General features: G+C 49.9%; 2 protein-coding genes across 9 annotated transcripts in view; one reads left to right on the top strand and one right to left on the bottom strand.

The window, feature by feature from the left end:
- faf (ubiquitin carboxyl-terminal hydrolase-like faf) overlaps positions 1–20,881 on the top strand; it is a 607,534-nt gene that overhangs the window by 123,492 nt on the left and 463,161 nt on the right. For all 8 annotated transcript variants that reach the window (XM_072286629.1, XM_072286626.1, XM_072286628.1 and 5 more), the window contains one exon: positions 3,756–3,868. In XM_072286629.1, the coding sequence (XP_072142730.1) occupies positions 3,756–3,868 (113 nt within the window). The remainder of the gene's footprint in view (positions 1–3,755; positions 3,869–20,881) is intronic.
- Positions 5,657–7,360, bottom strand: LOC126539772 (tigger transposable element-derived protein 6-like). Its single transcript, XM_055075760.2, has one exon. The coding sequence runs from the start codon at positions 7,291–7,293 to the stop codon at positions 5,701–5,703; it is 1,593 nt and encodes a 530-aa protein (XP_054931735.2). The 5' UTR covers positions 7,294–7,360; the 3' UTR covers positions 5,657–5,700.

The raw sequence follows: 20,881 nt of genomic DNA on the forward strand, positions 1-20,881 counted from the left end.
TGGCATGTCTTGAACAAAAGATGGGAGGGCAGTGGGAATGTTTGACAGGTGGTGATTTAAGAATTTAGATTGTGACTCGGTAGGTGTGTTGTTATTAGACACAATAGGCCGACCTGGGATGTCTGCTGTAAATACTTCTTCAACAGGATCTTTATGTATTTTAGGAAGAAGATAAAAGCAGCCTGCTTCTTTGTTCTTGGGCATCATGAAGCGATATTCAGATTGCGTGATTAGTTCCCTGGACAGGAGCTCTGCTGTTGTGCTTTGCACAGTATTGCTGTAGTCTGAAGTAGAGTTTTCTGTAATGGGTGTGGATGCTCAGTTGTTTGGAAGCCTAATTTTTGTACTTCTATATAGCCAGATTGCGATACTGCTACCTTTGTCTTCTGGTGTTATTACAATATGATTTCTTCCCACTACGACGATAGCTCACCGACCTCCAGCAAAGGAGATAATGCCCTCCTTCCCCAGTCTTGCCCAGGCCCCTTCCATGAAAATCATGTGGCCGGCTGACACACGGCGCTTCCTCACATTGCTCCATCGACGTCGAATAACACACTTCTCTTTTCAATTCTACACCCTTGCCGCTAACACACCCTCGGTCGTTGCCTCGCCTACTCGCCTTATGCCTGCTCCATTTTAGAAGGACCCTACCTACTGTGCCGAGGAAAGCATATGTCACCTTGAAAAAAAAAACAAGTCCACTTGTCGAAACGTTGGAAACCCGGGTTTGTGACATTGGCAACAGCCCACTGTCAGAGCTGCCAGGTGTAGCGTCATGTCGACAGAGCATGTTTTCGTGGAGGTTTCTGTGGGCTCCTTTTGTGCTTAGCTCTGATCTGGAGCTGTATTCTCAGTCCCTACTTTCAGAGACACCGTAAGTTTGTAGTAAGGTTTAGTGCGGCTTGGCACTGGCTGTTCTGGTGTGTGTACGGCACTCTGGCACTCGGACAAGCTCGCTATCTGTGCACAGTGCCAGGAATGCTGCCGGCTGCATACTTCAACGAGACCAATGCCGGGTTACAGAAAATCTCAAGAAAGCAATAATACAATCACTAAACGTGATAACTGGAGAATGTCGCCCTGGTGCCCTTGGTATCTGGGACCAATGAAGCGCAAATGGCGATGACGATGCGGTGGTTACGTTGTAGAATTCCCCTTCTTTGAAACTAATTTCTGCATGTCTCGTTCTTCTTGGTCATGAACACGGGGGCATGCTGTATTTTTCTTTTTTATAAATCGGTTACATGTTACATTGAGGTGCGCATTTATTTTCTATGTGCACATTAGATTTTGGGGTCGATTAGAATCTGGTAAATCTGGCAATTCATAACAAATTGCACTTTGCACTTATGTCTAAGGTGTCTGAATTATCTCGGCTGCTAGCTCCTTTCCACAGCAAACAAGATGTCACATGTCAAGGCAGATGTTAACTCTCTTGGTGGAGGACAAAGAATTTTTTTAGTTGCTATGGGTAAATGCTGAATTTACCTCTAAGATTCAGGGGCGCACTAGGTAGATAGGTACTCCCAATCCATCGCAATGACAGCCACTATTGAGCGAAGTTAAAAGCCAGTTTTGGTGGAAGGTGAGAGATGGCAGCAGAGCAGTAATTTCTTTTTTAAGGTTGCAGCACCTCCAGAGCAATGCTAGCTAGGCCAGTTTGCAATTCAGTCTGAAGAGATGTGTTTTTTCAAATGCTTGACCACTTGGGATTTGTCTCTGCTGTCGTACATGTATGATGGCGAACCTCAAAGGTTAACTGCGCTGCCTCAACTCGCAATGTGGCTGACGCCAAGCTGTGCCCTTATGGAAAGGCTTTGGTTGGTGATGCCTGTGTGGGTAAAGCAAGGGAAAGACATGGAGCTAGGTGGTGGTGGCCTTAGCAAAGAATGTAGCGGTTCATGGCCACAGACCTGTCGCCTCTAGCCATATTGTGATAAGCATCTTCACATATCTGCTCGGCAGCTTGTTAGGCTTGGTATGCTGCTCATCCTCCACTGCACAGTCCTGTGAAACTGCCAGAGTTGTTTCTCACTGCTCTGGAAAAAAAGAAAAGAAACAAAACCCAGGCCATATAACCTGCACCGAAAATTCAAAACAAATTCAAAGGTAAAGTTGAGGTGCAGGTCAAGACAAGGTTCTCTGCAATTTAAAGTTTCATTGTCTTAGGGAGCCCCACCTTCTCCCCACCCCTGCGCGTTGAAGCTCCATTTATCCCTCCATCACGGTCGTCCATTCCCCTCCTCTTTAGGGGGCCTCTCACCAGGTCTGGCCATATTGAGCTGACAAGTGCAGTGCATATAATGCATGCTAACAATCGTGTCTGCCAAGGATTACATCGCACCGTGCTATGTAAAGAGGAGAAGTTTCAAACCAAACGCCGTTTGCCCCTTTGCTCCAGGACGGGGGTTGACGTACATCAGCTAGTGCGCCTACGTGAATGTGTATGTTGTAACTTCGCTCATAGTGACCCGTGACACTTCGAGAATTAGTCAAGGCAACATCTCTTAGTTGTTTAATCTGGTGCTTCAATAGACTAACTATAGTTTAGAGAAATAATAAAACACAGAAACCGAATGCAAAGTGTTTTTTGTTTTACTTCGCACCGCAGCAAGGGAGATGTACTTCCGTTTCGTGTGCTTGTTCTCACGTCGTGCTTTCGCATGTGCGTAGAGTGAAACTATGTCACTTCCTACAGTGTTCCAGCGCACGACCATGCTCTGCAATCCGCTTGTGTCTGCCTCGGTATTCGTGTAGCACTGACTTACACCGCTAGTCAGGTATTCTCGTGCACGTGAGCATCAGCAAAGTGCCCCATGCAGCAAAAAAGGGCATGATAAAAAAAAGAAGGTGGGACCCGTGACGTATGTGTCAAGCAATCCTCCAGCTTCGGTGTGGGAGAACGCAGGAAAGGGATTTCGCTTGCGGTGCTGGACGGGGCAGGTGGAGAGTGTCCTTGTTGGCGGTGATGCTGGCATCCTGGAATCATGGATTCGTGCTACTGAAATATTTCTGTCTCGGCTATTAAAGAAAGAATTTGAAAAATTCTTGCAGTAGAACGCTCCCAAGAGGGCACGTAAGAAATTCCAGCATATAGCCAAAATTTTCTTTGTGGCCTGGTGAGCGGTCCTTTAAGGGTCGCCACATTGCACTTGGTAGTGAGCAATGTTGCACGTGGGAAGCTAAAACTCCGCACAGTCATCCTGCCGGATTCATGTGGCGGGCTTGATTGCAGACAAATCAGTAATATGACATGTGACACGAATCAAGTCACAGCTAGCATTGGCATGACAGAGGATGAAAGAGCGAACGGAACAGCCTCACACGGGTGACAGCGACAAAGCAAATGCGACTGAGCTGGAAATCCCAACAGTGCTTTGGCTCTCTGCTGTTTTGCAAAGTGCTTTGCACGGACTGAGGGAACGGCACATCAACGGGTGACGCATGCTCACATGATGCGCAAGCTCATTTGCTCTGTTGTTTGAATACAGCTTTACAACATAGCAGGAGCTGGAGATTACCGGCATCGCCGAAGAGCAAGGGTGGGGGGAAGGAACAGCGCCGCAGGCCGAAGACACAACATTGACGAGTCATGCATCTGCGAATGGACACTGTTTTTGCAAATATTTGAGCATTGTGGCATGCAGTTATTTTTTTCTTCTCATTCTGGGTCGTCGTAATTGGGGGTGGTTCTGGTTATACGTGCATTTCCAGGTGCTCATTACTCATTGCGCATTTTCTGCATGCTGCAGCGCTGCATCATGAAAAACTGTGAACGTCTGGTGGAGCTGTGCGTGGCCAAGCTGCAGCAGGACTGGTTCCCCCTGCTTGACCTGCTTGCCATGGTGCTCAACCCGCACAACAAGTGAGTGGGAGGACACCCTTGATTGCTCGCACCAGTTGTGGGGGTGGTATGTCAACACTCTTCTGTGTGACGTAAATTAATGGGTCCACACCAAAATTCAAGAGGGCTGCCATAAAATTTTCAGCAAAATGCAGAGCTAAGCAACTCCTATAATATCTTGCATCAAATCCTGCTTGTGTAACTTGGCGAATGTGTAACAACCACTTAAACGAAGCCAACAGACAATGAAACCAAGGAATAAAAGAAAAAGCTGTTTCTTTATTTCAATGAGTATGGGCGAAATTTGCGACAACCTTCAGTTGTGATTACGTTTTAGACTGGCAAAAAGATGACGAAGAAGAGAAGAATGACGCATGCAGACAAAAGCACAATTCCTCCCTTCTTTGTCATCTTTCCTGCAAATTGTAAAGTTCAGCAACGTAATTGTGAACGTGCACCGACAAGCCCCTTTCGTTGCTTTACATAACCGTCATGTTCAGAACAAGCAAACTGGTGTGCTTACGAGTGAATTCAATCGCTCTTGAAAGCACTTGGCAGCGACCTTGCGCTGCCCTTGGGAGTAGACGGAACTCCCCCGGCCAACTACTTCCAAGGACTGGGCAAGGTTGCCGCATGCTTGTCTAACTGCCAGAACCACATTCCTCAGTTTTTCAGTTTCAGTTCAGTTTACTACCTTAAAAGTCCCCTCAGGGGCATTACATAGGGGGTGGGTTTTTATAAAATAGCAAAATACATTGCAGTCAGTTATTGTTCACAATGCACCTTTTGCACTGCACTGTGATGCCAGTTAGCAGGCACTGCGAGAAACAAAATTTTATGGTGTCGGGGCAACTTGGGGCGCAGAGAGGCACGCTGCATAAAGTGACCTGAGATGTTTTTGTGCATTTTTTAGCCGTTCTCTTAATTTTCATTTTGTGTCACTGGACACATCCTTTGCGAGACGTCAATGCCATTCGCCACTGTCAGTCATGCCGGAGTCGTAGATGGCATCGATTTCCCGTTACTAAGATGTGATGATGGGCTTTTGTGCAGCTGCGTCGACAAAACCAGTTGCCATGCGATGGGCCGCTGATTAAATACATTGTACCATAACATGATTGCCGCAACGCCTACATTTGTATTCATGTTTAGTCATGCTCAATTTGAATCCAAACATGCTTCGGAAGTTGTAAAGCACGAAGTTGAACACATGCCAGCTGCCCACATCACTTTTTCGCCACAGCTGATTCTGTTCAGCGAAAGGTTAGCCATAGTGTAACAGTCTAGCTCATGCATTTTCCACTGTATTAGACATTCACTGAATGTACGCAGTGGGATGATAAAAACTGCTCTCATGTTCAGTTTTGGCTATAGTTACCACCAATCTCTAAAAGGGCGATAGTGCGTGTAGAGTGTTTATACAACACTAGAGTGGTGCATTTGTTTACATAGGCATGTATATTTATTATTAAACTATTTGTTTAAGAAATACTGCAGATTATTTTTCACTGTCCTAGCTGTAGAAGGTTACATCATGTTCCTAACAAAGGAATCGAAAGTATTTGATGGCAGCACTTGAAAGCAGTCAGAGGGCTGTGAATTCCAATCAGTGATGGTTTGTACAAAAAAAGGAGTACAGTGCAGTCCACTTATAACGATATCGAGAAAGACGAAAAATATGATCGTTATAACCGATGATCGCTATATCTAGACTGCAGTTATAAAAAAAAAAAAAAAAACGCGGAACATACCTTTGCAGCTCCGAACTCGAATTCGCTACTTGCTCTAAAGAATAGATGATGTAGAAAGTCGGCTGTGAAAAACAAACTTTATTTGTAGCGCCAATGACCGTGTCAAGGGTTAGGCGCGCCGAAATAGTCCGAAATCTGCACTTGCTTTTGCGGCAGCTTCAGCTTCACAACCGCGGTGTGCATGGATTCCAGCTGCTGCGCGAACACTGGCGGCAATCCTTTGGCATGCATAAAATCAATTAAGGAGTCGATCGACGACAGTGCACTTTGCGTGGACATCGTGGTCGGGGTCAAGGAGCCACTGCCAATCTCGTTGTCACTGTCGCTGCTGCCGTCGCCATTGTCGCACAACTTTGCCGTCTGTCGAGACAGCACATCTTCGGTGATCGCCTCGTCGGTGACCTCATCGCAGAACGAGGCAGCACTGTCTGCAGTCAAAAACTCCTCCATCGACGCACCACCTGTGTCACCAGTAGGAACGAGCTCCCAGAGCTCGGTTATGTCGGCGGCTTCCACCGTGTTGGTCTCAGTGGGTTGGGGAAGTTCGTCCTGACGCACAAAGCCCGCCTTTTTGAAGCAGTTGTATATGGTTGACTGCTTTACTTCATACCATACACCGTAAACGAAGCGCGCGGCTTTCAAAAGGCTGATCTTCAGGTCAGGGGGCCCGTCTGCATGACCCGACGTTCCAGGAGCTGCGCGGTCAATGGCTAAAATTAGCCACTCCAGCATGCGCCGCCGATACAGGACTTTTAAGTTGGTGATCACGGCGGCATCCAACGGCTGAAGGCCTGCCGTAGTATTCGGAGGCAGAAACATCAATTCTACAGATGTTAGCTTCGGGTTAACGCTGTGTGCGCTACAGTTGTCAAGTAGCAACACTACTTTTCTTCCTTGGCCTTCAATTAAACTGTCGAACTCGAGCAGCCATTCTTCGAACAGGTCGCGGGTCATCCACGCCTTCTTGTTGCTGCGATAGCGGACCGGGATGTGCTGATTCTTGAAGCACGTTGGCTTCTTTGATCGCCCGATCATGAAAGGCTTGAGACGATGGCTCCCGTCCATGCTAACGCACAGCAACACTGTCACCCTAAGTTTCGAGTGCTTCCCGCCGGGGCATCGATCTCCTTTAAGAGCGTGAGTCTTCGACGGCAACATTTGAAAAAACAAAGCAGTTTCGTCGCAATTATATATGTCCTTCTCCGCGTAGCGCTCCAGCACGCTGGGCAGCTTTGTCTGCAGCCACTGCTGCTTTGCCTCTGTGTCCAAAGACGCCGCTTCCCCTACCACGTTTTTGTAAACGATTCCGTGCCGCTCTTTAAAGCGCTGAATCCAGCCTCCCCCAGGCTCGCAATTTGGACGTCCCAGAAGAAAAGTGAAGTTTTTCGCTTTGGTGGCAAGTATTGGCCCACTAATAGGCACATTATGCGCGCGGGTTGTGATGAACCACTGGTAAAGCGCCTCTTCAACATCGGCGTACAAAGGGTCTCTAACCCTTTTCCGCTGATCGGCATGGCCGCCGATAGCTCCTGCCTTCACAATCGTGGTGCTCCCGGTTTTCAAGATGGTTGATATCGTCGACTGGGCGAGCTCATATTTCTTCACGAGGGCGCTCACCTTGAAGCCGCGTCGAGAGTCCTGCAAAATATCCATCTTCGTGTCAAGCGACACAGCTTTACGCTTTGTCGGCGCCATCTTCGAACTGGGTTGTACCGTTGGTCACGTTGGTTGCACGCTGCTTCGGTGGCGTCAGTCTGCTATCGCGAGAGAGAGAGAGACTGAGTGCGGGACGGGCGCCACCGCGCCGCTTTGCTTGTTGCTTTCTTTTTTCTCTCCCTCTTTCGGAGCGACTGTGGCCGACGCGCATAGCAGCTAGCGCCATCTTGTGGCACGGGACGCGCAGCGTGGTAATGGCGGCAGATACGAACTTACGGAGGTAAACATCGCCTCGTCTCGACATCGTTCGTTTCAGGGAACTAAGCAACGCAAATGTTACGATTATTTTGCACGGGAAAAGCCATCTGGGCGGCAATATTTTGATCGTTATATCCGATATGCGGTGAATAACCTATCTTTATAAATGTTTTTTTTTTCCATAGACCTAATGCATAAAATGACACTCTCATGTCGACCCATCGTTATAACCGATATATTGTTATATGTGGTATCGTTATAAGTGGACTGCACTGTACTTGAAGGTGTTCTTTTCTGAGCATATGGTTGAACATTTTTAGAAGGATTCAACCTTGCCGAGTGTCGGGGAGGTGACAGAGTATACAAGTCCTTATTTAAACTGGTTTCATTGTTGTAAGTATGGCAAAGAAGTTCGACACAGCTGTGGATGACACAAAGGACGCCGGCAGGAAGACGCAACAGCGTAGGCTTAGCCAGTCACACCAGGAACAACATCTAGCCCGCGCCCCACTTCAGTAGCGCTTACGATCCGGCTACGGAGCTCTGCACGGCACACTTCTTCTTCCTTAAAACTTCCCCCCTCGCTGAAGACGGAGCCGCCTAGGAGGCCTAAGGCGCCGTGAGGATGAAGGGCTCGTGATACGGCTTGAGCTGATCTACATGCACAGTTTTGCAGTCTCGGTGACGCAGGTCCACAGGGGGCGTCAGAGGTTCGATGACGTAGTTCACCGGATAAGTTTACTGTAGAACCCGGTAGGGTCCATGGTATCGGGATACAAACTTGGAGGAGACACCTGGTGTCGAAGTAGGAGGCACCCACAATCAAACGAGAGCGTCAAGCGAAAACTGGTGGTGGGGGCGCCCGTCGTCATTACGAAATTTCTGTAGCGCTTGTTCGTGCGTTGTAAGGCAGCGAGCTAGTGCCGACATTCTTCTGCATACCGGGTAGCTTCAGAAACCGGGGTGCCCTCTGATAAGTCGGGACGGTAAGGAAGAATAGTGTCAATAGGAAATGATGGTTCGCGGCCATATAGAAGAAAGAAGGGAGAAAAGCCCGTCGTTGACTGAGGTGCTGTATTGTAGGTGTACGTAACATAGGGAAGGGTGAGGTCCCAGTTGGTGTGGTTGGAGGCGACATACATCGAAAGCTGTCGCCAAGAGTTCGGTTAACGTGCTCTGTCAATCCGTTTGTTTGCGGGTGATGTGCGGTGGTGCAGCGATGAATAACGAAGAATTCAGCGAGAAGTTCTTGAATTACGTCGGCGAGAAAGACGCGGCCTCGGTCGCTCGGGAGTTCGTGGGGAGCGCTTTGACGTAGAACGAAGCGTTCAAGCAGGAAGGAGGCAACGTCATGAGCCATCGCACCTGGTAGAGCGGCCGTTTCTGCATACTTCGTGAGGTGGTCCATAGCTACAATGACCCAGCAATTGCCAGCAGCTGTGTATGGCAGAGGTCCGTATAGGTCTGTCCCAACCCGGTCAAAGGGTCGCGAAGGGCACGGCAAAGGTTGCATTGGTCCAGAAGGCCGCTAAGGATCAGGCTTGTAGGCGGCATTGACATTCTGTGCAAGAGCGAATGTACTTTTGCACAAATGTGTACATACCGCGCCAATAAAACCTATAACCTAGTCTGGTGTAGGTCTTAAGAGAGACCAGTGTGTGCGCACTGAGGGTCAGCATGGAAAGCGGCGCATACGTCAGTGTGGAGCTGCAGGGGTATTACAGGCAGCCATTTGCAGTTGTTTGAACTGTAGTTGCGGCGATAGACAATTCTGTCGCTGATGGCGAAGTGCGAAGCTTGTCGGCGTAATGCTCAGGATGGTGGGCGTGCAGGTGAATCAGAGATGTAATCTATCAAAGATGAAATCCAGGAGTTCTTGCGCTGCTCCAAAGCCATGTTGACAGAAGCGAATGGGAGAAGTGGGTCGTCTAGGACGGAGATACTGACAATGTCGGCGTGGACAGGCAAGCGCGAAAGAGCATCGGCATCGGCGTGCTTTTTGCCTGAGTTGTAGACAACCCGGATATCAAACTCTTTGAGGTGGTCTATAGCTACAATGACCCAGTGATTGCCAGCGGCTGTGTATGGCCCACCGGGCTAGGCGACCGCACGGATCCTTGAGAGACAACCAGTGAAGTGCGTGGTGATCGGTAACGACATCGAAAGACCAGCCGTACAGGTATGGACGAAATCTTGTGGTGGCCCAGATCAGGGTGTCTACCAACCGGGAAAACCAGGAATTCTCAGGGATTTTGAGTAGTCTGGAAAAACTCAGGGAAACCCCGGGGAATTTGTACCTCTATCAGGGAAAATCAGCTGTAATTTTATTGAAAGGGTCGAAAGTCGCGGTAATACTGGCAGGAGTAACACACAGGAATTGTAACGAATCGTCTTTTACGCCCTGTCCTCAGCTGGAGGAGTTGCTAGCATACAGTCAACGACCGACTTTCCCGATTCCTGATAATTTGAACGGCTTGCGGCACTACCACGTACCCCATAGAGTCAATGTATCAGATGTCTGAAATTTCGGATGCAAGAACTCTTTGTGCCATCTGATTTTCCGGACGTTTTTTCGTGACCACAGGTCCGAAACGGCATTAATCAAAGCCACCAACGCTGCCATTTTGATTGCCTTGCCGCCTCGAACCGGCGCTATCGCACGCAGATCCGCTGGCAGCCTTAGCCACCACTGCGGCAGCGCTACGCCTAGCTGCTTCGACGTTTGTTATTAAGCTTCTTGCTGCTCGAGTCTGTGTTTCTTCATTTCTCCGCTATCAGCATTAATTTTGGCTTCGAAGCTCGGAAAGCACTGCGCATTGCATAATGCTTGTTCCCGAAAGTTAGTTTTGCCTCAATACAGTTGTGTGACGCGGTGAAGCATTAGCAAAGTATTGCGGTGAAGCTTAAGCGTCGGAAGGGGTGGGACACAGTATGTATTCCTTAATTTTACTCGCCTGCACCCGCCCTTTCCTGTCACAGTAGGAGCCCCGATATGCCTAATATGTATACTGGCAGGCATTCAGATCTTTTTCAGATTTGCCCTTTTCGATTTGAGCCCTTAAGGGCAGTAAAGGTGCAGTAAAGGTAAGGTGCAGGCGTGTAAAATTAAGGAATACATACTGTGTCCTACCCCTTTCTACGCTTAAGCTTCACCGCAATACTTTGCTAATGCTTCACCGCGTCACACAACTGTATTGAGGCAAAACTAACTTTCGGAAACAAGCATTATGCAATGCACAGTGCTTTCCGAGCTTCGAAGCTTTTGCAACTGCCTGATTTTTCGCAAGTTTTCGCGGCTCCTAGGGGGTCCGAAAAATTGGACGTTGACTGTAAACTGACCAAGAGTATGCTTGAAATAGTCCGTGGGGCGAACGCACGGTGAAAGGAGGACGAGAACGGAAAGGACCGGCGCATTGAGGAATCAATTGGGAATGAAGTATGCGATCGCTTCGTTGGAGGAGCCTGAGCTTCAAAAACAAAGTGTTGGCTGATGCCGAGATGCAGGTGTCCCTCACCGAAACCAAAGTAAACTGTTTAAAGCAGTGAAACAACACTGAGAGAGAGAGAGAACAACTTTAGCGAAAATGCCTGCAGAGTCGGTTAGGCTCCCTCCACGCAGGGAGGACAAGCTTTTACCGCGACGCGGCCACTACGTCAATCTCGTGCATTGTGCTCCTCGAGGTCTTGGTTCCTCGCTACTTCCGCAAATCCGAGAGGGCCGCCGCCCCCTTCCTCGGGGTGCTGCCCCCCTTCTCCTCGGTTTCGCGAGGTCGCTGCCTCTCTAGAGCTGCCGAGACCTGCTGGACGGCCTTGAGTTGTGTATCTTGGTCATATCTCCTCGCTGCAGCCTCTAGATGCGGCGGGATCGTCGTTTTCTCGCTGGCTTCTCGTGGATTTATACTACAGTCCCAAAGGATGTGAGCCGCGGTGGCTCTCTCCTTAGCGCAGTCTACACACGTCACTCGCGTACACGCTCGGACACACGTGTTTAGCTAGCGCCGGGGTGAGCAGGGACCCCGTCTGTAATTGCCTGTATAACACTGCCTCCTTCCGGGTAAGCCCCGGGTGAGGTGGCGGCATAGTCTGTCTGTTAAGTCTGTACCACTTCACTATTTCGTTGAAACAACACTGAGGCGTCGTGCGCAGGCTGAGTATGTCAGGACAGTTGAGCTTGACTTACGAGCTGTTGAGAGAGAATCCCAATTGTGAAAAAGTTCAAGTTTGGTATCACTGAGCTTGCCATCAGTTGATAGAAATAGCTCATATTCGAAAATATTTGCTTCTGTATGCATCCCCTTTTTACTTCTATTTGAGAATATCCGACTCGATTTGCAATTTTTTTCGAGAACATTTTATTTGCTGTGCAATTTACTAACCCCTCCCTTCTACTCTTTTTTTTTTTTCAATAACATAAACACTACTCCTTTGTATTCAAATTGGATTTAGTTGGCCTTTTTTATTTTTTTCATATGTTTACTAGAGAGTGACAGCGTCTGGCGATATGGTTTCAGCCCGTCTTGACATAAAACACAGTTCTGCATCACTCAGGGAATATTGCGAAGGCACTCGGGGAAAACCTGGAAAACTTAGAGAATTTGGAAATGTCAGCTTGGTAGGCGCCCTGCAGATGATCGCTAGACATTATTTTTCCGTGACTGAATAATTCGTTTCAGCTTTCGTGAGAGTGCGGCTCGCGTAAGCAACAACATATTCTTGGTAGCCGGGCTTTCGCTGGGCGAGCACAGCGCCAAGACCAGCACAGCTAGCATCCGTATGGATTTCCATGGGAGCAGTTGGATCGGAATGGTGCAGTATCGGTGGTGTTGTGAGCAGGCGACGTAGCGTCGCGAAGGTATCATCGTAAGCCGGGGACCACGCAGAAAGATTGGGGTCTCCCTAAAGAAACTCTGTCAGAGGTGCCATAATCGAAGCGGAATTTCAAATAAAACGGTGGAAGTACGAGCAGAGGCCAATGAAACTGCGCAAGTATTTTAGAGATGTTGGCCTTGGGAATTCTTTAACAGCACGGAGCTTAGCGGCATCAGGGAGAACGCCGTCCTTCGACACGACACGTCCGAGAATCGTCAGCTTGCGTGCCCCAAAGTGACATTTCTTCAGGTTTAGGTGGACGCCAGCATCACTGAGACAGCAAAAAACCTGCTCGAAGTGATTAAGGTGAGTAGGAAAATCTGGTGCAAACACTACTACATCATCCAAATAACACAAGCACGTGTTCCATTTGAGGCCTCGAAGAATAGTGTCAATCATCCGCTCAAAAGTTGCGGGTGTGTTGCAAAGTCCTAATGGCATCTCACGAAATTCGTATAAGCCATCTGGTGTAATGAAAGCAGTTTTAGGCTTATCGTCTGCAGCCATAGGCACCTGCAAATAACCAGAGGATAGATTGAGGGAGGAAAAGAACCCTGCACCTTGTAAGCAGTCTAGGGCGTTGTTGATCCTCGGCAATGGATAAACATCCTTTCGGGTTATTTTGTTCAGGCGACGGTAATCCACGCAGAAGTGGATCGAGCCATCCTTTTTTTTTTTTTTTAACTAAGACAACTTGAGATAACCATGCGCTGTCGGATGGTTCAATGACACTTTGCTTTAGCATGTCACCTACTTGCTCATCAATGACGCGTCATTCTGTCGACGATACTCGGTATGGTCGCTGCCTTAGCGGTGAGTGAGAGCCGGTGTCAATCCGGTGACATACAGTCATTGTTCGGCCCTGAGAAGTGTTATGGCTGTCAAAAGCAGGGCGAAATTTCTCAAGGAGACGGGGAAGGTCATGATGTTGCTTGGGGTTGAAGCCGTTGTCAATGACGTGGCTTAAAACATCTTCAGGCGATGTGGCAGTTACGGGACTACAGTAGAGGGTGTTGACCTCTGACGATCCAATAGGAAGTTCTAACGTGGTAATGGTGTCGTAAGGCTCCACAGTGCCGAGAGATTCACAGCGAAGCAACGTAATCGGGAATGGGAATTTGTTGTACAGTAGAACCCCACTGTTACGTTCCTCACTGCTGCGCTTTCCCGGCTGCTACGTCGTTTTCATCCGGTCCCGGCATAGCTTCCATAGGATCCAATGTATAAGGAACCCCACTGTTACGTAGTAGCTGTGAAAACGTTCCCGCATGATGCGTCGCAACCTGAACCCGCCTGGGCTAAAGTAGGCAACGCGCTCCAACCGCCATTTTGGCTTTTGACAAGTTTTGACCGGGCTTGGCCGGGCTTGGCTATGGAACTGGCTGCAAAAAGCCGCACGCCATTTGAAGAGGCCGCCACTAGGTGGCCATTCGTGAAAAATGCTCTCACTATCATCACTGTGATTATGGTCACCGCATGGTTTGTTGGACGGCTCGACTCACGGAGGAAGGAAACTCGGGAGAGGCCCTGACGTCACTCTTTGTGCTGTAGCTAAAGGGAAGCCGGAAGTTGGCGTTGCTCATGGCGTTGCTCCGCCTATCGGGCCAGCTCTCCTCTCTTGTTTACATTTCTCGCTAAACCACGTCGCGCTGCGCGCAACCGGGTTGCTCGGACGCGCGCGCCCTGCAGCAATACTAAACAATCGTTAGCACATTAGCATGATTACGCCAAAGAGGGCAACATTTCCCGCGGATATTCCTTCGTCCGTTGCCATTGCCGTGGCGCGGTGACGACGAGGAGCACGAGCCGCATGATGCCGGGGAGTTGCCAAATCCTAGCTTTGGAGAAGCCGTCGCGGCTCTGGACCTCCTCCGCAGGTACGTCGCACCTCACAGCGACGCTGACAGCAATGCGGCGTTCCAGGCTATTGAGAAACGTGTGGTGATTTCTAGCGAGCGAAAGAAACGGCAAGCCACCATTCTAGTCTTCTTTTTAAGTTCTAAGCGCACTCTGTGGAAATAAATTGTCTGTAGTTGAAGCAGCACTTTTTTCATTTATTTTCGGAGCTCTCCTCACTGTTACGTTTTCCGGGCTGTTACGTTTTTTTTCCTCGGTCCAGTGAAAAACGTATGAACGGGGTTCCCCTGTATATACATTGGTGCGAGTGTTGACATCGGGCCTCTCATTCAGTTGCACCAGCTTGAAAGCAAAGCAGTGAAGCTGGTAGTGGTGAGAGGTGGCGATGAACGAAAGCAGTGGAAGGTGGGAATAGTACGGTAGAGTTGGAGGTAACGGAACAGGATACAGGTGCCAGAACGGATGCGTGCAGAGGTATTTGGATGTCGTCAGTGAGAGACAACTTGGTGCAGGAAAGCGAAACGTTATCAGATATGGCATTGCCAAGTGAAGTGAAGGCGACTTCTGCACGGGAGCAATCAATGGCAATATTATGATTGGAGAGAAAATCTTAACCTTAAATAATATTGTTACAGAGATATAAAATATGTGTGTTTACAATATATACAGTTACGAGGTTGTAGCTCAGTAGTCAGGGTACCACCATCGCGACCAGATAGCGAGCCAATATGTTCGCCCCATGCTGGATCCCAAAGCCTAGTCGTTCGCGCGTTTGAACGAGCCCTCGCGAGACGGTCTCACAGAAGCATGGATTGGCGCATGCGCGGGAGGTCCGCACCACTTACCGACCCGCAGCCGAAGAGGAAGCACGTTGTCCTTTCCGCGCCCAAGTAACCCCGCCGGTAAGCGGCGTTAGCAGCGCAACACTCGCGCCATTCCTCGTACTGTGCCTCAACCAGACCGACTGCCGAGGGCATCAGACCACGTCGCGAAGCCGTATCATTAGATATGGGAGCTATGCGGGAAAACAACATATCAGGGGACGCGTGAGAGTCGCGCATCCCCACATCCCCCCAACCTCAAATCACTGCATATACCGGCGAAACATGTCACACTGTCTAACATCAATGCGTGCTTCGCGAACAAGGTAGTACATGCAACAGTGGCGGCGCTGAGGAAATGTCCACACGCTGTCCATAACATGCCAACCAACATTGTCCTTGGGGTACACTGCTGGCATCCACTGGTCACAGGAGCAGCTCTGCAGACTCGATGGCATGATTCCAGGCCAGGACTCCGAAAACGGCGACGCAGCAGTCGGTACGAGCAAGCGTCGCTCGTGCTGACGTGCCCTGCTGGCGAGAGCCGCAGTATCTGTTGGTGCCCGCCAGCCGCTGAAGTCGCTGCGCTGAACTGGCTACAGCATCACCATCGCCCGGGGTGGCTCGATTGTAGTCCGGGGCAGCAGCGCAGACAATGTGCAGGTGACAGCAAACCAGGGGCGACTCCACTCACGCTGCGTACACTCAACACACTCAGCAAACACTAAAGTAGTGCAAGGGAGAGGAATTCTGCATGCGCATCGCCCACGTGGTACGATGCTCAACTCAGCTAGCAAAAGATCGGGCAGCTCGCTTCCTTGAGTCAAACGAGTAATCTCAATTCGTGCGACGCTAACTAGAATGAGGGAAGCAAAGTGCAACGCCATGGTCCACCAGGTTGTGTCCCTCCACGTGCGACAGGCAGCTTCGTTAAGCCTTAAGGGAGGAGGAGGGTATCAGAAATAACTTTTTTGTTTCTTGACAGAAAGGGCTGAAATTTGGCACACACACTGCACATTGCAATAAAGAGACAAATTGAAATTTCATTAGGATATCTTCATTAGCTTTTGTTTTATAAGAATTTATAAGTTCCTTGCTTGTGGAAAGCCTGGCACAGTAACGAAACACGATAGGGAGCTGGGAAGAACGTCCTCATGTTCTTGGAGCAGCATCGCACCTATCCCCAGGTCGCTCGCGTCAGCTTGGACTACGAACTCCCTGTTCAGGTCCGGCAGCTTCAGCTCAGCTGTTTCCACAAGAGCTTTAGAGAGAGCCCTGAAGGCAGCATCTTGCTCCGGACCCAAGCTCCAGCTTGTAGACTTCCTCAACAACGAGGTCAAGGGAGCCTGTAGAGCGGCGCAGTTGGGCACAAACTGGCGGTAGTAATTCACCATGCCCAAACAGCGTCTGAGGGCCTGTGTGTTCGCTGGTGTTGAGTACTGGAGGATAGCTCGAACCTTGTCCTCGCTCGGCAAAACACGGCCTCGCCCTATTGTAAAGCCTAGCAGTGAGACACGGGTCTCTGCGATCTGAGCTGTCTTCGGATTCAGAGTGATCCCGGCAGTGTGCAGCCTTTCAAAAATGTCCTCCAAGTGGTGGAGGTGTTCCTCAAAGGTACGAGAGAAGAGGACAATATTGTCAAGGTAGGCTAGGGCGTATTGCCATTTTGCCCTTCCCACAACTCTGTCTATCAATCTCTGGAAAGTCGCTGCAGCGCCCAAGCAGCCAAAGGGCATGTGAGTGAACTCGTACAAGCCTCTATGTGAGGTGAAAGTGGTTTTCTCCGCATCCCTTGGCTCCTTCTGTACTTGCAGGTAACCGCGGCTAGCATATAGAGTGGTAAAATAATGTGCACCACCTAGGCTCGCCACGATTGAGTCAATTCTCGGTATAGGGTAAGCATCCTTCTGAGTGATTTCATTGAGTCAGCGGTAGTCCACGCAAAAACGAGAAGAGCGGTCTTTTTTCAGGACCAGCACTACCGGAGAACCCCACAGATTATTAGATCAGCGGATTACCCCAGTCTCGATCATTTTGTCCATTGCGAGGTCGATAGCTTTCCTTTTGGCCACACTTACGAGCCTAGGATTGCATTTCCATGGTAGCGCATCGCCTGTGTCGATCCGGTGTCGCACAAGAGTGGTGCGTCCCAAATGATCTGTAAACATAGCATGAAATTGGCTCAGCAGTGATGACAGGCACGCCTTCTCATGTTCCGACAAACTGCCAGGAAAGGGCGGCAGCGAGCAGCTCGTTTTGCCATCTGCGCCTGCGATCATAGGATTACATGAAATCTTATCCACTAGCCCTGCACTCGGCTCGGGAGAATGAGTCTCGTAACGAGTTCTGCCCGCTTTGCTAGCCGACATCCCAGTGCGGGCCACAGAGTCACGGCCTACTATCACGGGAACGGACAGACCAGGGAGGTACATGAACCTGTGATGGCGTACACGCTCCTCGCAGCGCACAATCAATCTTGCCGAGCCACACGAGGTAGCGGCTCGCTCAGGAAATGGAAGGCGGTGTTGCAGGCTCGTAGCTGGACTGAGTGCCGGCGTAAGTGAGCCAAAACTTCCTCCTCGAACAGCGAGGCTGTGGCCCCGCTGTCTAGTAGCGCAGCAAACGTTCGACCAGCGATTGTGAGCGCGAGGAAGGGAGCCCTGGCAACGGGTTATCAATTCGGACCCTACACGCCATCCGGGCTAAGGAACCCCTTGTTTCAGGCACCGCCGGCGGAGGCAGAGTCACCGACGGCGCACAGCTTCTCCCGTCGGGCGATCGTGCTCTTTTGTAGTGCGGCAGTTTGCGCACTCCTGGACAATGTGGCCCGTCTCATTGCACTTGTAGCAAACGACGCTGTGTGCAGGTCGAGCTGCTCGCGGCATGCTGAGCGCCAGCGGTGGTTTCTGTTGTGCCGCGTGGGCATTGGTATCAGTTTCCACTGCCTGGCCGCTTCGGCAGTCCCAGTTTCGTGGTTGATCGGGCTGGGCGGCTGTGCGCGCCTGCCTGGCGTACGAGTACGGGTCAAGAGCGTGGTCAGAAAGCTTCCATGCGCCTCGCTCCATTTCTCCAACGAGGGCTGTCGCTGCGTCGGTTTGCCGCAGGTACGTTGCCGCTGTTCCAAGCGCACCGGCGTTCAAGGGACGACGACGCTGGTGGCGGCGGGCTGTAGGCCCATGCCGCCAGAATGTCACCCTGAATATGCTTCGCTTCAGCGGTCAAATCGTCCAGATCGTGGAACCGGCCGTTTCGAAGGTAAGCGGCGAAGGTTGGATGGGCTTGCCGAATCACCCGCTCCACCGTCTCGATGCCGAGTTCGACGCCGAGTGCTCTGCTAGGAGATAAAGCTCCTGCATGGCTCTCAAGTACTCGAGCAGGGATTCGTCCCTGTGTTGGGTTCGATGCTCCAACTCGCGCCGCATGCATCGCTCATAGTCAGGAGGAAGGAACTCATGGCTGAACAGCGTCCTAAACTCCTCCATGCTACGAGCACGCTGGCAACTAGGCGGTACCACTACGCGGCATGGGCGGCCAGCAAGACAGGCAATATGGTGCCTATAATCACACTATCTTCCAGCCTCATCGCTTTCTGGTATTGGCCAAGTGCCGTCATAGCACACTGCTATGTTACCTCTATGACCAAAACATAGGTCCTCATACAGTCTGGCCACTTTCTGTGCACACTGGCTCATAGTGACCTCGGCCGCTTGCGCGGCAGCAGGTTTCAGATTTTGCTTCAAGTGGTGCTGATAAGACCAGTGATGCATCCCACAGTGGGGCAAACCCATTGTGAACCTGAACTCCCTCAACTTGCTCCTTCAAGTTCTGCGATGTGAAACGTGCAACGAACCAGCGCAAGTAGTGAGGGGTGATCGCGACTACGGCCTCGCAGTGAAGCTGACTGTTGTGTGCAATAATTGCGGAGACATCACGACTGGATGGAGCTCGCCCCGAGTTGATGGCAAGAAGACATGCAACCCATTCGACATCAACCTATGGGCTACGCGGACGATGATGTCTATGGGAAATGGCCAGACAGCCATGAATGATGTATTTGCGGCAATGTGTTGTGTTGTTTTAGTTGCCTATGTGCCATAGGCAACTGAAAGTTGCTGAAAGAGCCTTGAAAGTCAAGAGCACTGAAAGTCAATCTATCGGGCGAAGGCGCCCGCAAAGCCTCAAAGCCTCAAAAAATGTCCGAGGTCATCCAAGCCTTCCTGTTCGCTCTGTACTCGACAGAAAGGCTTTTGATGTTTTTAAAACGAAGTGCCATATGCACCTTCCCGATGACAACAAGTGGCAAGCGCTCCGTGCCAGTCATGTTGGCGGCAAGAAGCACAGTTATCCTTTGCTTGCACTTGCCACCAATGCACGGGTCCCCTTTGAAAGTAACCATCTTGTCGGGCAGAGCTCTGAAAAATAAAGCAGTTTCGGCTGCATTGAACACGTCACTTGGTTCAGATGGGGCGATGTGGTTCACATTTTTCATCTGGGTGGTCACGGTTCCATCAAGCACACACTTCTGAAGACGAGTTCGTGTCTTTCCCGAAACCTCGCAAACCACCTTTCTGAAGCTCTGAACGATTAGTGTTCATCATTACAGCGTACTTCTCACCTTGTGCCATGATGAGAGGTCCGCTCAAAGGCACATGTGCGTTAAGACAGTCAGTAACCCACTCGAGCAAAGCTTCTTCGAGCTGGGGATGAGCTGCGGTACGCAACCACTTTCTTGATGCATAAAACTTCTCGCTTTCGAAGGCTTGAAGAATCTGTTGTTCATTTTTCACGTACGTTCCCAATGTGCTCCTCTTCACGTTGTACTTGGTCATAACGTCCTGTCGCAATTCGCCATTCTTCAAAGCCTGCAAAATTTCCACCTTAGTCGCCAAGTTCTTGGCTTTGTACTTCTGCCGCTTTGCCGGTGTTGCCATCACTGTAGCGCACGATGGTGGTGGCATGCAAAACACGGTCACAATGAAAAAAGAAAACTCCACAAGAAAAGATGATGGCGACTCAACAACACAAGGGAAAATGGCGCCGAAGGCGCAGTGGAGTGAAGAAAGAAGACGCCGACGTTCGGTGATGCTGTGATCGCCCCCACTAATTGATGACGATGGCGATGCCTCTCAGGTTTTGGTTTCACTCCAGGGGAGCCAACGCTGCTTTACCACACTTTCGTGTAGTGGCAGCTGTCAGCATTTGTCCAAATTAAGCAGTGCGGGGCCGAATTCTGACCAATTAACGAAGGTTTGGTCCCATAGACTAATATACACTTTGGCTGGGACCAATAGAGCCATCCGAATTATCCAAATTTCCAAATTAACAGGTGTCGAATTAATGAGCTTTTACTGTAATGAACTTTATAAAGGCCGTGATCGAGCAGTTGCTCATATTTCTGATCATTGTGTTTGATTTTGTCTGCTCCCGCTGCCATATTCTTTGTCATGCATCCGATGGCTGTGCGGACCTCGAATTCGTTAATGGGGGCGTCCAACATATGGTTGGGTTTCCCTTTATGTTCTGCGTCGTAGGGAGGGGGTGATATTGTTACGGAAGGTTGAAACAAGAGAGAGAGCAAGAAGAACATCGCGAGACGCTGGCTGCTGCGTGTTGTTACTAGTCAGCCATTTTAACCCCGTTGACTCTGCTTGTCTATACATTGTAAATACAGTCTTATACTCCCAACATCACCGTAACAATATGTCTCCTCCAAAGCATTTCGCCTCCACCTCGGCCAGGAATTCCTCCTCCGCTCCTGCATATGTATGGAGCAGGTGTTCTAGCGTCTTATTGTTTTGCCCTTAGTTTTGGTCGGGTCTGAG

This window comes from Dermacentor andersoni, chromosome 2 (assembly GCF_023375885.2).
Source record: "Dermacentor andersoni chromosome 2, qqDerAnde1_hic_scaffold, whole genome shotgun sequence".
In the NCBI taxonomy this organism is placed as follows: domain Eukaryota; kingdom Metazoa; phylum Arthropoda; class Arachnida; order Ixodida; family Ixodidae; genus Dermacentor; species Dermacentor andersoni.